The following is a 16,688-nucleotide window of genomic DNA, read 5'->3' as shown; positions in this document are numbered from 1 at the left end:
GGGGGTGTATCGGGTGCTGTGAGGCAGTGTTGGGGGGGTTATGGAGCACTGTGGGGCAGTGCTAGGGTGCCATGGGGTAATTTGGGGTGCCACGGGGCAGCATGGGGGGGGCTATGTGGTGCCGTGGGCTCACTCACCGCCGGAGGCAGATGAGGTCGATGTTGGGGAGGCAGCGCCGTGCCCACTGCAGCCGCCTCAAGATCTGCGCTGCCTCCTCTCGGGGGGGAAAAAAACACACCCCAAAAAACCCCTTGGGGACCCACATCAGCGCCCAGACCCCCACAAACCCCCCCAGCACTCCATAGCCCGCCATACCCACACCATTCTCCCCGTTCCTCTCCTGTACCCCGCAGGCCCGCGCCAGCCCCAGCTGCAGAGAGCAGCGGGGGGCGGAGCCCAACGGCGGGGCGGGGCCTACCAGCTCCCTCAGCCAATCACGACGCCGCGCAGGGGGAAACCGACACGGGGGAGCGGCGCCACAGCAGCGCCCGTAGGGCCCATTAACCCCCAAACCCCCCCAAAATCCCCCACGCCACCTCCCCGCCGCCGTACCAGATGCGATGCTGCAGCACCTCGGGGCAGTAGAACATGGCGATGGACCCAAAATCCCCCGGATTCACTCCAAAAATGGGGCGGGGTCGGACAGAGCCCGGATCGGGCTGATTAATCCCCTAAAAAACGGGGAGCCCCGGGCGGCCCCCAAATGGGGTGAAAAAACCCGTATTGGGTTAACGGCGGCGACCCCAAAACGGGTTACATTAATTAGAAGGAGGGGCTGTAAGGGCCGGGTTTAACCCCAAAATGAGGATTAATTTAAATAAATTTAAATTAACGTATACTTAGGTAAAGTTTAAAAAGTTTTGTATTTAAATGACTTTAAATAATAAATTTATATTTAAATAAATTTGTATTCGAGTAAATTAGCATTTAGTAAACCTACATTTAATTACATTTAAATTTAATTAATGCATTTTATTTATTGTTTTTATTAAATTTAACGAATTTCATTTAATTAAATCCAACTAAATTTAAGCGAGGTTTTAAAAAACCAATTCTGTGCCCTAAACCTGCCCAAAGCCCCGCAAAAACCACAAAAAATCCCAAAACCAATATCCACAGAGTTTAAGTATAGCAATTTAAAATTATAACCGGGTAACATAAAAAGGTGATTTTGGCCCCAAAATCCTGGTAAATGGCCCCAAACCCAGCACCACCCCACTTTAAGTATGAAGATATTTAATGTATTAATTTGAATACCTAGATTAAAAAAGCTTTTTGTCGCAAATCAGCCCCACCCACCCCCAAAAGTGGTAACCCCAGACTTTAAATGTTGCTTTATGTAAGTTAAATCTGAAAAGCTGAATTCAACATCATACCTCTCAAACCCCTGCCCCTCGTTACTTAATTTAAACCGCCGTTTCTCTCCACTAGCTCTCGGATAGTCGCTGAGGCATCTCAAGGGGTTATTAGTCAGCTAACGAAGCCCAGCCCTATTAGCACCGGGGCTGAGGGGAGCGCAGAAGGCCAGACCCTGAAACGCCGTCCCTGGCTGCCTGACTAATCCCACGCGCTTCGCGCCTCGTCCTTTATAACGTCGCTCGTCCCGCCCCCCAGCCACCCTCCGGCCAATAGGCGAGCCGCTCGCCTCAGCGCCGCGGGCCAACTCCCGCCTCGCTGCCGTTGGCAAACCTGGGCGAGGGGAGGGGCAACCCCGGAGGGAAACCGGCGACCAATCAGCGCCTTCCTCTTCCCCGCCGGGAACAGCCGCGCGGGACTGAGCCAATAGGAAGCGTTCCCGCCTTGCGCTGCTGGCTAATCAGCGGGCGCCGCCGCTTTCACGCCCTTTCACCTCAGCGTGGCGGCGCGGCGGGAAGGTGGTGGCTGGGGCGAAGGTAGCGGCTCTCCACACACCGACCGTGATTGGGACGCAGCTTTATTTAACGCTGGACGTGCAGCCCCATAGACACAGGTGAGGTCCATGGGTACTGCATGGGAGGCTCAGGCTTGCATGAGGAGGTGACAGGGGTGTCCCAAGGCAGCTGGGGTGCAGTTGAGAAGTTCCTGGGCAAAGGCTTGTTCGAGCTGCAGAGGGGAAAGAGTGGGGCGGTGAGGGGCTGAACCAAATCTGTGCTCCCCCCACATCCTTCCCCAATCCTGCCCCACAGTCTTCCCCACATATGCTGCACATCTCCCCCTTCCTGCCCCACGTATAACCCACATTCCCCACCTGTCCTACAGCTGCCCCTCACCTGCAGGACAAGGGTGCGGTTGTGGGGGCCATCATGGGGGCCCAGCTCCTGCCCCACAGCCAGCGTCACCCAGTGTTCAGGGCGGGGGCCCAGCCCAGCGCGGTATCGCCCCACCTCTGTGGATGGGAAGGAGGGGGGGCGTCAGAGGGGCACGTGGGGCAGAGCCTATGGGGCAGTTAGGGGGTACCTATGGGTCATGTACAGGGCTGCTGTAAGGTTATGTATGGTGCATCTAAGGGGCAGGTACAGGGCTGCTGTAGGGCAACCCATAGGGTGGTTATGGGATATCTATGGGGCAGGTGTAGGTCAGTGTGGGGCAGTTCTTATGGTGGTACTTATGGGGAAGTTACGGGGCTGCTATGGGGCACTTATTGGGGCAGCTATGGGTCAGTGATACAGCATTTACAGAGCAGTTATAGGGAACCTACGTGGTACTTATGGGTCAGTTATGGGGCAGGTACAGAACTGCTATGGAGCAGTTATGGGGCTAGTATGGGGCAGTTAGGGGCCACTTATGGAGCAGGTACCGGACTGCTATGAGGCAGTTGCAGGGTACTTATGGGGTACCTGTGGGGCAGCTCTAGACTTATAGGTCTGTGGTTACTCACCCTCCCGGAAGCGCTGGGCATCGAAGGCCAGCACCAGCTCCCCGTCCTGCAGGGGACCTCCCTCTGCTGTGGGGCTGGCGTGTGGGGCACGGCAGTGCACCCCCAGCCTCCCGGGCCGTCGCCGCAGGAAGAGCCCCCGCCGGGCGCTGGCCACCAGCAGTCCTGGCCGAAGCCCTGCCAGCAGCTCCCCCACGGCAGGGGGGTCCCCGCTGGCCCCTGGCCCCGCAGCTTCGGAGGGCAGCGTCTCTGGGGCAGGCAGCAGCAGCAGGCGGGGCAGCATCCCGGGGCGGGGGGTGGCCCCCGGGGGCGCGGGGGGGCCTAGCAGGTAGTCACCGGGGGGCAGCCAGCCCTGCCAGGACAGCTCCCCCCCCAGCCACAGCCGCAAGCCCAGGCACGACTCGCCTGTGGAGGGAGGGGTCGAGGTGGGGACACGCAGACACCCCCCCCAAGCAGGGGACCTGCCCCCACCTTGGTGGTGGTGGGCGGTGGGGAGGGGGTGTGGCCTGGGAGGGGGCGGAGCTAGTGTCGAGCCGGGGGTGACATGAGGGGGCAGGGCTGGGGGCGGAGCCGGGGTGGGAGTGTGTGGGTGTCAGGGTAGGGGGCGTGGTCAGCGCTGGGGGTGGAGTCAGTGCTGGGGCGGGGCCGGCATGGGGGCAGGGTCAGCTCTTGGGGCCCGGCTGGTGATTGGGTGAGGGTGGGGCTTAGTACCCGGGGGCGGGGCTTACCCTGTGTCGGTGGGAGGGGCTCAGTGCTGTCCACCACGATGGCCAGTCTCAGAGGGTCTGGGGGCGGTGCTTCGGCTGGGGGTGCAGGGTCAGATGGGGTGACCCCATCATCAGCTCTACTGCTCCACAGCCCCCTAACAACCCCCCTGTTGCCCTCCCCCGCCCCTCAAGTCACCCCATTTCTCACAGGCATCCTCGGTGTCCCCATTGGGCTCCTTAGCTGACACCTCATTGGGGCTGGTGGTCGACACCTGGGGATGGGGGCAGCCGTTGGCAGGCTGCTCAACACCCCTCATAACTGCACCACATGCATCCCATAGCACTACCCCCTACCCCCCACTTACCGTGGTGCCGTAGGGCTGGGCATCTCCATTGCTCTGCTCCGTGGGGCTCAATCCTGCCTCCTTCTGGGGCTGCCAGCCCCCATGCTTCAGGGGCTGCCTGCCTGTTGGGTCCAGACACCTGGGTCCCCTTCCCATCCCCTCCCCATGTCCGCTGCTCCCCAGATGTGGGTTCCCTTCCCCACCTACCCCCAACCCCAGTCCTCCCCCACCCAGTGCCCTCCAGCTATGGGTCCCACATCCCCTGCTCAGATGTGGGTCCACCCCCAAACCCAGTGACCCCCACATTTGTGTCCCCACTAAAACCCAGGTCCCCCTCTCCCACACCTGGTGCCCCCTAGATAATGGATGCCTCACACCCATGTCCCCCCACACACCCAGTGTTCCCTCCCCATTAGTTCCCCTGACATTTGGGTGCCCCTGTGGTCCGTCTCCGGTCTGTCCCCCCGCACCTGGCTTTTGGGGCAGCGTCAGGAGCTGATAGACCTTGTACGGCCGGGGCCCCTCCAGGCGGGAGCGCTCCGGCACCTCCTGTAACTCAGAGCTCTTGTTGAGGGCACAACGCAGCCGGGTCTTACAGCTGGCGGGGTCTGGACGCACTCCAGGGCGGAGCCGCCCCTTGAACTCCGCCCATGCCTGCCACACCCACAGGGGGACATGTGATGACGATGTACATGACAATGCAGGACGGCAACATGTGAAGGCAGATCACAGGGACAGAGGTGAGAGGGTGGGGTCTCAACCCCGCCCACCCCGAGCCCTGCCCTGCCCACCCCAGGCCCCGCCTGTGTCACCTGGCAGAGGGCAATGCAGGCCCCGCCCCTGGCCCCGCCCTTGCCCGCATGCTGCCAGGGTATGCGGATGGCTGTGTGATCAGCGTCGTCCCACACCAGCCCGGGGAACTGGCCACTCTGCACCTGCGCCACCAGCCAGGGACGCAGCCGCCGCCCGCTGTGCCCTGCCATCCTGGGGGACACTGTAAACAGGGGACAAGGGGACATCAGCATTGAGATCATGGGAGTGCCAGGTCTGTGGGGACTTGGGGGCATGGACCATGGCCACCAGGACCTCAGGGACAGCAGGTCTGTGATGACGTGGTGACATTGGGACCATGGGGACTCCAGGGCCATGGGAACATGGGCACTGGATGCCAGGTCTGGGGGGACTTGGGGACAAGGGACATGGGAACATGAGGACACCAGGACTACAGGGAGCAGGACCATAGGGACACAGGGATGGGGACACATGAGCACACCCTGTGAGGACATGGTGACATGGACACCAGATCTGTGAGGACATGGGGATTGTAGGGACATAGACACCAGGACTGTGGGGACTTACAGAGAAGTACACCCAGTCTATGGTGACATGGACCCCGAGACCATGGGGATATGGGGACACCAGGACCATGGGGATGTAGGGACATGGGGACACCAAGACCATGGGGACACCAAGACCATGGGGATGTGGGGACATAAACATCAGGACGATGGGGACACCGGGACTATGGGGACCAGGGACCGCAGGACCGTGGGGACATGAGCACCAGGTCTATGGGGACGGGGACCATGGGGACACGGGGACCCGCAGGGACGGGGCCACCTACCTCCCGTCGGTTATCTGCGCGGCGCCGCTTCCGCGAAATCACGTGATGCCGCCTGGCACCGACACGGCTTCCTTAAGTCCCGCCCTTCCTTCGTGCGCCCCTAGGACGCAGAACGGGGGGGTGGGGCCGCTCCGCCCTTATTGGTCCGCCCCCGCAGCCGTCGGGGGGAGCGTCCCCAGCTCGGCCGGCGCGTGGAGGAGCGCCGCGTCCCGCCGAGGCTGGGCGATCAGCCGCAGCAGTTACTCGGTGTCGTGCCCCTTGCCGGCGGGGAGGTCAGCCCGGCCGTTAACTCATTTTTACTTTGCAAAGTTTTAGTTTGGGGTTCCAAAGCCTCATTTGCAGGCTCCAAAGCAGAATTTGCAGGATCCAGCTCCTGATTTTATGGACCAAATGCTCATTTTAAGGCCCAAAGACTCATTTTTAGGGCCTAAACCCACGTATTTATGGCCCAAAGCCTCACTTCTAGAGATCAGAGCCTCATTTTTATGGTCCTAAGGCTCTGTTTCAGTTTGCAAAGTCTCTTTTTTAGAGTCCAAAGCCATGTCTTTAGTTTCCAAAGCCTCATTTTCAGGCTCCAAAGGGGCATTTTTGGGATCCAGACAGTTGTTTTTAGGCTCTAAGCTGTATCTTGTGTGTCCAAATCCTCGGTTTTACGGTCCAAACGGCTCATTAGGTTCCAAATCCCTCATTTTTAGAGTCCAAAGCTTTGCTTCCAGTGCTGAAAGCTGTGTTTTTAGGCTGATAAGGGGACATTGCAGACAGGTCAGGTGCAGGAACCTGGCTTGTGCAGGTGCTTCTGATGTCACTTGTAGAACAGTTCCTGATTGGGCAGGTGCAGGAACCTGGCTTGTGCAGGCATTTATATCATTGCCATCCTAGTACCTGATAGGGCAGGTATGGGAAACTGGCTTGGGCAGGTGCTTGTGATGTTACAGGTGGTAGGATTTTTAATTGAGTATTGATGGAACCTGATCATGTAGTTCTGTATGATGTCACACCTGGTGGTGTAATTAATATGGCAGGTGCAGGAGTCAGGCTTATACTGCTGTTTTAATGTCACTGGTGGCTCTGTAGCCCATGTGGCAGGCGCAGGAACCTGGATTGTGCAGGTGTTTATGTCACTGCTGGCTTTGTCCCTGATAGGGCCGGCCCGTGTGCCTGGCTTTGTGCCTGTGATGTCACAGGTAGCTGACAAGGTGATAGCACAGGTGTGGGAACTTGGCTTTTGCAAGGGCTTGTGAAGTCACTTGTGGCACAGTTCCTGAGCAGGCAGGGGCAGGAACCAGGCTTGTGGTCAAAAAACAACACTGCAGACCTCATCACTAAACTGTCTGTTTTGCTGTATTTCCTAAAGGTGTTTTCATGTATTGAAAGTTAAATTCATTCCATGTGAATTGTCGCTTTAGTAGATGAATCAAACTGGCACTGAGATATTCATGGGAGACCTCAGAGAAATTCATTCCATAGGTCTGTGCTATGAATTCTTTACAGCTGAACATTTTATAAAGAGAGTCTTCTTCCCAAAGCAGCAGATAAATTTTTCAGAAGATGGAATCATGGATGCAAGCTGCTTTGTGATGGAATGGTTTTATTCTTCATAAACTAAGTTTAAAAAAAAAACAGAAAAGCAGCATATTGTAGACCTGTACATTGCTTACATAGTCATCAGAAGTACACGACTTTCTGAAGAACCACAAAAACCTTCGTAATGTGATAATTCTTGAAAACACAGAAGAATAAATATTACAGCTAAATATAGATTTTCTCTTTGTAGCTCGGCTTATGTTTTGCGCTCTAAATACTGGAGAGCAGCCAAGACTGGGCCTCTTGAAATTTCTCACTTGAAATTGGTTGGGTGATTGCCGCCATTACTCCTGACAATAAACCATGTTACATTTGATAACAGGTAACTGCAATTGTTTGGTTGCTTCAGAAAGTCTTCAACTGGTGAAGTACTTACTGTCAGTAAGAACTAGCTCTACGAGGATTTACGTGGCATTCCCCATTTATTAAAGTAGCTCAGGACTACACACGGAGGTTTAAATTAAATTGGTTTTCAAATAAAATACTGGAACCATTGCTTCACTAACAAGAACACAGATGTCCCATCCACCAAGGTGTGCAGCTTAATGAACCATCTAGTTCAGGCTAGGTGATCAAATCACCCTCGTTCTTAATGTGTGGGGCTTTTTTGGTGTGGCATAAAGCATCCCTTGTTCTATACAAAACAGAAGTGCTCCAACAGGTACATAGAACACACCTGTCACTTTCAGTTTTTCCTAATTGATGTTTTCATTCTCTCTTTAAACATGAACTTTTGTCATCAAAGATGAACACCTGTGTATTGAAGTCTCACACAATTTTATAAAGCACCTGTTTTTAACCTGTCCGTGGGCATTGTCCATGGCTCCTAGGAAATGACAGGATGGACCTGGAGCCAAGAAGAAGCTGCCAGAACAAGTCTAAAATAAGATCATTGCTGTTTCTCCAGGCACCATGATTTGACCCCTGGAGAAGGTGCTGAAAGCCGAGGCAGAGAGAGCATTTCAATGATGAAGCTGGGAAAAATGAAGAGCCCATTATCTAGAGGCACGGTGGGCCTAAGATATCACCAACCTGAAGAAAACGTGCCCAGGAAACAAGAGAACAATGCCCAACTCTCCAAGAATTTGGGTTTGGGGGCCTTCTGGCTTGACCATGGCCAATGGTGTTTGTTGCCAAGTCCAGTGGTAGCCAGCAGAGGGTCTCTGTCCGTCAGCAAAGCCCCACAGCGTTGGGATGGGGACCCCCTCACCAGGGCTGTGCTGCAGCATCCAAGCTGATTGTCCCACCTGGGATAACGGTGTCTGGCCACACTCTGCCTGTCCCAGCCAGGGAAAATGCCAGGCTTGGCCATGGGCTGGCCCTAGCTGGGATGTGCCGGCACAGGCAAGGCAGGTACTTCCCGATGTTTTGGGTTATTAAAACGATTTTGCAGCTAGAATCTTGACGTTTTGGAGACTTGATTCCACAAGACTCATGAAACCTGCCTGCTCTCCCCAAATCCAGGCCAAGTCTTGTGTGGGACAGGCTGGGCTAACTGGCACCAGCATTCCTGGCATTCCCCCCCAGCCCGGACACCTGTGCCACAGACACCTATGCCACATTCCCGCTGTCCTCTTCACTTGGATGTGTCACCCCCCACTCACAGGAAAAAGAGGGGAGGGGTAAGTGACTCAGATTCATAAGTCCCCAACAGCGTGGACTGAAGTGAGACAAATCTCAAGGTCCATATACAAACATACATTAATTTCCCAAAATGATTAGTGTAGGTCTTAACTAGGTCCCTGATGATTGGTTAGGTATAATACCTATATGGTTAGTGGTAAGGTACACATTATGTTATTTAGCAACAGGTATACAACAAATTATGGTAAGCAGTAAGGTACACCTGGCATTATTTAACCACTCTAACCATTACTTAACAACTGTAAGGGGAAATAGAAACAGAGGGCTAGAGAAAGGAAAAAACAGAGAAAAAGATAACGAGATCACCAATCCCAGTTCCAGCATTGAGCCAGTCAATCATGGGGGGGGTTGTCTTGTAGGAGTGCTCCTCTGTGTATTCCCCTCTTTACAAAAATCCCCCATTGTACTCATCTTCCTCCCTTTTATGTTTGCCGAATTAGCACAGCCCGCCCACCTCATTATGGGGCAGCCTTGTCTCAGGTTTCTCCCCCCCCAGGTGACTCCCCCACCCAGGTGACATGTAGCGTGATTTGTGTGGGGAGATGAGAGCTATAGTCATACATGTTTAGCATGATGTCTATAATCTTCGTTAGCATATGCAGGGTGTGCACTTTCATATGCATTTCACAGAGAATGAGGCAAAGGTCACTTCGGACACTATGGCCTTGGACAGAGAACTAACAAGCTCATCACACAACTGACAAACCGTCTTGTCTTCACAAGGCAATCTTCCCACTGCTTTTCAGGTGCTTGTGAGCCTTATCAGTTCTTTGAACACCAGGCCTGCATTACTTATCTCCTTGTGAGTGTTTTGAGACCTTCGAGCTCTCACCGTTTCTTTCAGGGAATTGACAAGCTGTCTCTTACAGGATGGTGGGACACGCACAAGCGTTTCCTTCTGGTGCATCTGCCGCAGATGCATTTTCCTTCCAGGGAGACCCAGAGGATGGTCCCAGCTCCTCCATGGACCCTACTGGCACAGTGGGGTGATGCTGCCTGGACCTTCCTAAGAGATGCTCTGTGCTCTTGTCTTCAAGCCTTCTCCCATCCCTGTGCTGGCCCTGGGGCAGCCCCCAGGGGGGGAATGCCTGGCCTGTGCCCTGCCCGGTGTGGCTGCGCTGCCCTCCCGGCAGCAGCTCCGTTCTCTACCCTGGGGGGAGTCAAGCCCTGTCACCTGTGGCCTGGCCTAGCCCCAGCTCCGCAGGGAAAGGAGATGTCACCAGAGATCAGAGGGTCAGGGCTGATCTTGGTGTTTCCTTTAAAAACAAACATTTCTTTAGCGTTTCACTGAGCCTGCAGTGGAAGAAACAGGGCAGTGCCGTGCTGGCATGGCGCTTTACCATGGACACCCTGCAGAGTGCCACTAGCACGACCTTAAGGCTTCTCAGGATGGAGCCAACTTATCTGCGCAATGCTGCACTCTCTGCACCTTGCAATGAGCTTGCATTTACCATTTTCTAGCTGTCCTGCCTTAACTACTTCATCTCTCTCTGCAGAGACCGGTGGCTCGAGGCTGTGTCCCTGCGGTTCGCTGCTGAGATCTGGGCTCTGCAGAGAGAAGAGGGCTCTTAAACCAGCCTATGGTGAAGCAGCTCAGGTAGGCTCCTTGGCCTTGGAGCTCAAGCTCATAAAACGCTGAGGCTGCTGCCTGGCTTTGTAGAGCAGAGGCAAAACATGCTGGAGGAGCAATGTGAACATCTCGCATAGGGAAGCAAGGCTTTGGAAATCATATTTTGGATGCCCCAAAGATCACAAACCCTGTGGTCCTCAGCACGTGGTCCTTTCTTCTGCTTAGCACTCCCATCGCAACAGCAAGGGCACGAGATGTGAGCGAAACAAAACATGCCTGTTAAGGGGGAAGCACAGAGCCCTTCGCCCCTCTAATCCCCTCTTCCCTGCCCTCCGATATGATGGGAAACGGCCTGCGCACAGCCCTGGGGTGGGGGACAGAGCCTTCACGCACCTTGAAGTGCAGAACGCCCAGACCAGGATCACACCAACTCCATGCCCAGCGCCAGGAGATGCATCACATTGTGACTACAGGAGACAGTCATTCTGATCTGAGCCACCGCTGTCGGTATAGAAACAGACACCACTAATTAAGCAGGCAGAGGAGAGGGTGGCTGTGCTCCTCTCCTAATGCACACAGCCATCTCGCTTCAGGGATGGCCTGGTGTCACTGAATCCACAGCGACCCAAGGTACCACCTTTCCTCAGGGACCCGAGGGTGAAGGCGGAAGGGTGCAGCTGAGGAGCAGATTATGTAGATCTATGGAGGAGAAGGTACAAATGATTTTGAGGGCTACAGCCCTGTAGACAGTTGGTGTATGTCCCCACAAACCACTGCTGCCAAGAGCAAAAAGCATCACAGTGAAAAGCAGGGGCTGGGGGGAGACATCAGTGGGGCAGGGGGCTCAGCCGGGGCACAGCTGGGGGTGGAAACCAACAGCAGGGAATAGGGACAGCATCCACATCCACCCAAGATGCTGGAGTCTTGCCCCCGGGTGATTTGCCTGTGGCTCCCTGGGTCTGGGCAGTGGTGAGAGCAGGCAGGGACCGCCGGCACTGGCCCCGCATGCCACAATGCATCACCATGGCCAGGCCAGGGCCACTGGATGGAGCTCCCCAGGACCTGGCAAGGTGGTTGGGGCTCAATGGGGCAAGGTAAGGCAGGCTGGGGGGGGCCAGGGCTTGTCCCCCAGCCTGGGGCAGTATGAGGCGGTGGCTTCCCTGGGATGAGAGGGCTGGGTTTGAGCCACGGGGAAGACGTTGGGGTGGTTTCAGCTCCCCTAGGTGCCCCCTTCCATCCCCTCCAAACCCTGGCCTGGGAGAGCCAAGGGCCACGCAGCCCCAGGCTTGGGCAACTGCAGGCTCCCAGGCTGCAAACATAGCAGCGCTACTGGGAAAACAGCCGTTTCTGGCAAGAAAAAAAGGGATATAAAAACAGAAAGGGAAAACAAGCACAATCTCATCTCTGTGAGAAAACAGGCTGTTCTAGAGAGCCACATTGCTCTGAAAGCTGGGTAATGTCACCCGGGGCACGTGCTGTCCCTGTTGCACTCCATACGGGGATGCCAGGAGCTGGCACTGCTTTGGCCTAGGGTTGTTTTCTTTCTGTGGAAAGAGAAAAGTGAAAGGGAAACACAGCTTGTTTTTTAAGTTGACAGGTCTCTTGGAAAAAAAGGTTGCTGCAAATGAGTGAGTCAGGGTAAATTGTCATGCAGCTAGGGGCCAGACATCTGAAAGGTTTACAAACGCTTGAAATTCCTATGAGGAAGTGCTATTAGTTCTGTTACGTATTTAGGGAAAATGAGGCTAAGAAAAATTGCTTCTTCAACTAGGTATCACCATCTAGCTTCGACAAGACATGTAAGAATTAAAATATCCCGGTTAGATACAACAAGAACTGAAATAATTGTAACCAGAAATTTACATATAATAAGGAAAGCTACCCATTGCTAGATCATATCATTGCAGTCTGACTGGGGTCACAAAAATACTGTGATGTATTGGGCTGAAGCAATGATGGTGTCAGGTTATGACTGTTAATCCGCTGTTGAAGGTAGAGGTGCAAGGAAAACCACTAGCATCCTCCTGAATGCTGTTGTGAGGTGGCACTCAGTGTATTGCATGGTTCTGGCTGCTGCATAGCAGGTCACCTGAGGGGCAGAGGGTGGTGTGATTGTGTAGCTGTAGGAACTGGCTCAGATGGGTCTCAAACCTCAACAGCCTGGCAGATTACAAAGAGAGAAAAATAAACAGAGATGTAGAAGAATGGAAAGAAATGGCTTACAGGAGTAGAAAGGCATCTAATTGGAATGAAACAGAAGATAATAAGATTGGGAGAAATTTTGGCAGAGTGTACCAGAGACTAATTCCTGACAGTGAATCTATTAAGCAGAGGTAGAACCTCTCAAGGGGGTGGGTGGGGAGAGGTAGCAGGAGACCAGTTGGTTGGAATATGTAAGACTATAGAAAACATCAGAAACCATACAACTATAAAGGAAAATTCCTCTGGAACTACACCTATTCTACCAGTTCTTTCCCATCCATACGTTTATAAGCTAAGCTTTATAATTAAGAGAGGAGAGAAGAGTCACAGCCATGATTATACTCCCTCACAAGTGCTTTTCCTTTGGTTCTTAATGTTATTATTGCTGCTTACAAAGCAACTGAGCTTTGGAATCATGGCTGTGAATTGGAATGAATTTGAAAGCAGTTCGGAGAGTACTGCACACAGCAGAGAAGATGGCAGTGCCAGCTGGGAGCAGTACTTGGAAAGGAGAAACCTTGTTCTGCAGTTCCTGCACTCTGACCTGAGCCTCCACCACCTTCACCACCAACGGAAGAAAGCTGAGCTTTTGAAGAAGTGTTGCTTTTACTTGGAGATTGAGCCCAAACACATGACTGTGAGAGAACATAACCTGCAGGTGCGTCGCATTGACATCTTGGAACTAATAGATCCCATCCAATGGGAGAGGATGAAGCAAGTGGGAAAAAAACAGACTGAAATCCAGCTGTTGCTTTTAACTGAGCTGTTAGAACAGCTGGAACGAGGTCGGGAGGAGCTGAACTGTTGCATAGAGACCTGTGACATGAAAACTTTCCTCTCTGGGTGGGACAGGATTATGCAGAGACTGTCCAAACTCTCCGAGTTTATGGAAACTCTCATTCCCTTGCAAGTGCCAGGACAGGTCTATGTCAAGCATCGTTTGGTGACACGTGCAGAACTCACATATATAAACCCCATCATTAGGCTTTCTCTCAGTACAAAGATGCCACTGATTTTTGATCGTGAAGAATCATTTGCACACAAGGACTGGGCCAAGCTCAAGTGGTTTGATGAAAATCCAGAGTCAGGCGTCGAACAATGTGAACTGCAGATTAAAATACTTACAAATGGGAGTCAGGCAGAAGCAGGATACAGCAGGCTTCAGCCAGTCAGCTCCAACGTGTGTATAGTCCAGGACCTGCAGCCTGGCAGATCATATGAATTCACAATTAGAAGATCATGCACTCACACATTTGTCTTTGGAGATTGGCATGACAGCATTACGTTGAAGACAAAAACTGACGCTGTTGAAGACGTGGACAGCAGCACTTGGACACTAGAAGGATAAGGTGGCACACAAGAACATTTTTCTCATTTTATCCATTTGAAAAAGATGAAAGAGAAAAACGAAACCTTATATTTAAACATTTTGCGTAAAACTGAACTCATTCTGTTTTCAACGACAATTTTACAAGTGCCTTCCCCAAATCTTCCCAGGTTAACAGTAACCCATTCCAAATTTCTCACACAAAACAACATCCTTAGGCAGCATTCAGGACTCAACACTCACTTCCCACTGCCAGAACTCACAGGTGGGAGCAGCCAGAAGCAGGCAGTTTTGCAGGACACCTTGGATGCAAAGTGCAGGAGATAGAAGCATCTCCATCATGCAGTGCTTTCCATCCACCAAAAGACGCCCAGTGTCAGCTTCTTGCAATGATGTTGGTTTGGGGTTTTTACCCCAAGTTATTTTTCTCCCTACATCCTTCCTTCAGAACACCTGAACCAAATCCTGAACTCTTCACATAACTCACCCTAATTTATCTCCCATCGTTGGTTCCTCTCAGCATCTACACCCTGTGCCTTACAAGTACTTAAGCATGATTTCATGCTCAGCCCTCCACAGTGCATGAAAAGATCGCTCTGATTGAAAAAACAACAACAAACTGACCACCCCCATAAGCCCCCACAACAAAAAGGGAAGGGTAATATGTCGACATGACCAATATGTAGAAAACAATCTTTTCTGACATGTACTGCAGTTAATACTCATTTTCTCTTTTTTACCACTTGGTTCAGTCCAAATATAGCTGTCCCCACGCAGATTCTAGTCAAACCATCACATAGACAGACCTTTTAGTAATAAAATTCATAATTTGAATAAATTCAAATAATTTTTACAATTATGGCTTAAATATCAAAAAGAAATGTTGAGATTCATTCTTCATTCAGAGGAAAAAAAATACATCTATTTTCTTATAACACAGAGGTGACCAAGCAAAGTATTTCAGTCTAGGCTTTACCCTCCAAGGAGTAGCAGTAAACATACTTTCCCCACTGAGAGAAAAGAGATGTTTTGTGAGGTCTCTCTTGGTCTATACAAACACATGGTCAAACCACACACAAGTGCATTGGGCTGAGCCACCGCACTTGGGGTGAGTCTCCTCATTCGTGTTACGTGTAATGCAATAACCATCAAAAAAACCAGGGGAGAGACTCTTCACTTACATTAGATCATGAAAATGAGACCCACTGGTTCTAAAGGGACCAAGATGACTTTATTAGAATAATACTGCCACTATGCTCAAGCATTTACCCCAACAATTCCACCATCTTTGGCAATTCTTAACATCATCTTGGAAACACACAATTGTATTTCAGTAGTCCACAACATTATTCCCATACAAGCTTATTTTGGAATTGCAGTAATATTTGCAAAATCAGGCTGGCACAGAATCAGGGATGACATCAAAGAGGAGCAATGAATTTTACATCTTACCAGCCTTTATCAAGCATCTTTAGAACCAGAAGGAGTTACTTCCTACGGGCTTTTGTCCCTTGTGGAGTTGCCAGCCATGTGCCCATTATTACACTTCAGGAAGGGCAGAGCAAGCCAGAAGCAGAAGTGCAGGAAGGTCGTTTAAAATAAGGAAGAGAACAACAAAATTTCTCCAGAGGTTCTTGAGTCAAGTCTAAACACAGAGCCATGAGAAGAAACACAGCGTTAAATAAGGACTTTTCCAGACATGATGCTTTCTTACTGCACATTCCTCCACACTAGAAAGAGCCATGCTGCATTTTCACTTGCAAACACAGGACAACATTCATCCCTGCCATAGCGTTGTGAAGTCATGGGGACCCCTTACTTAGGTCAAGGAGGACTTGTGTCCCAGCACAGCAGGCACTTGGTGCAAAGCCACCCTGATTGCATCTTGGCTCCATCCCACCTGAACATCTGGAGACAGCCAAGTGTGTGGTCTTGGGGAGAGCTGAGACTGGCACTTCATACATTCAGAATTGAAATGAGATAAAAGACACCTTCCCTCAAAACCATCACGCTTCAAAAAGCAGCTCCGTGATTCGGCAGAGAGCACCACTTCACTGCTCTACATCTGCATCAGCCATACGTTACTGGGCAAAAGCAGCCTTCTCTAGTGAATGACAGCTTCCAGTTCACACATACATTATACACGTATATGCTGTGGTACATTTATCAAGTTTCCATCACCACTCTTAAAAATGCAAGCCATAAAACACTGAAACAAATTCATAGAGTTAGAAGTTAATAAATCAGAAGCAGCTTTAAAAAAAATATGGGGTAGGAAAGGGGGGGCTCTTACAGGAGGAGATTTCAAATAAAACTCAGAAGAGTTTAAAATACGCTTGGAAATGTCAGCATTTCCTGGTAGGAGTGGTCCTCCCTTTTTGTTAACTTTGTACTGGTGAGGACAACCTCCTTTGTACCAAGAATAAGTAAATCTATTTATAAAATCAACTTGGCTTTGGCTCTGTGATATTTACGTGATTAGAGAACAGTGCTTTGGCTAGATAGAGTTCTCTCTTTGCTTTCTTCCTTCACTTAAAAAAACCAAACCAAACAAAAATGTTTTTCTCCTTTGAGAAATGAGAAGCCTTAAAAATTCCCTGGCCTTGGTTTTAAAATGAGTGGTAGTACTCAGAAGCTTGGGTTTTGGCAAATGGCAGCTTGCCACGCAGCTCTGTTGTGCGCAGTCATTCCGCCCTTGGTGAACAGACTGAGTATTTGGTCCCCAAAGCGCAGCTGCACTGGCAGATAGGATGGGGGCTCCGCTGAGCATCTTACAGTTAATACTATCATTATCAATAAAGTCACATACTCATCCATCCATTTCCAATGCTT

General features: G+C 51.6%; 2 protein-coding genes across 3 annotated transcripts; one reads left to right on the top strand and one right to left on the bottom strand.

Annotated features, from left to right (window-relative positions):
- Positions 1-1,917: 1,917 nt before the first annotated feature.
- On the bottom strand, positions 1,918-5,612 carry LOC128908378 (interferon regulatory factor 9-like). 2 transcript variants are annotated; one of them, XM_054198463.1, is made up of 9 exons: positions 5,530-5,612; positions 4,718-4,899; positions 4,376-4,559; positions 3,927-4,027; positions 3,770-3,833; positions 3,583-3,657; positions 2,858-3,259; positions 2,250-2,365; positions 1,918-2,082 (listed from the first exon to the last, which is right to left on the bottom strand). In XM_054198463.1, exons 2-9 carry the CDS (start codon positions 4,886-4,888, stop codon positions 1,999-2,001), a joined length of 1,197 nt encoding a protein of 398 aa, XP_054054438.1. In that variant the 5' UTR covers positions 4,889-4,899; positions 5,530-5,612; the 3' UTR covers positions 1,918-1,998. The 2 variants fall into 2 exon arrangements, with proteins under 2 accessions (XP_054054438.1, XP_054054439.1); XM_054198464.1 differs by lacking the exon at positions 3,583-3,657.
- LOC128908379 (fibronectin type III domain-containing protein 11-like) lies at positions 4,817-16,404 on the top strand. Its single transcript, XM_054198465.1, has 3 exons — positions 4,817-5,005; positions 10,254-10,354; positions 12,927-16,404. The coding sequence occupies exons 1-3, from the start codon at positions 4,978-4,980 to the stop codon at positions 13,875-13,877; spliced, it is 1,080 nt and encodes a 359-aa protein (XP_054054440.1). The 5' UTR covers positions 4,817-4,977; the 3' UTR covers positions 13,878-16,404.
- Positions 16,405-16,688: the final 284 nt, after the last annotated feature.

The sequence above is a fragment of the Rissa tridactyla genome, chromosome 4 (genome assembly GCF_028500815.1).
Source record: "Rissa tridactyla isolate bRisTri1 chromosome 4, bRisTri1.patW.cur.20221130, whole genome shotgun sequence".
Classification (NCBI taxonomy): Eukaryota; Metazoa; Chordata; class Aves; order Charadriiformes; family Laridae; genus Rissa; species Rissa tridactyla.
Note: the sequence above shows the minus strand (reverse complement) of the source record. Positions and strands in the feature narration are given on the sequence as shown.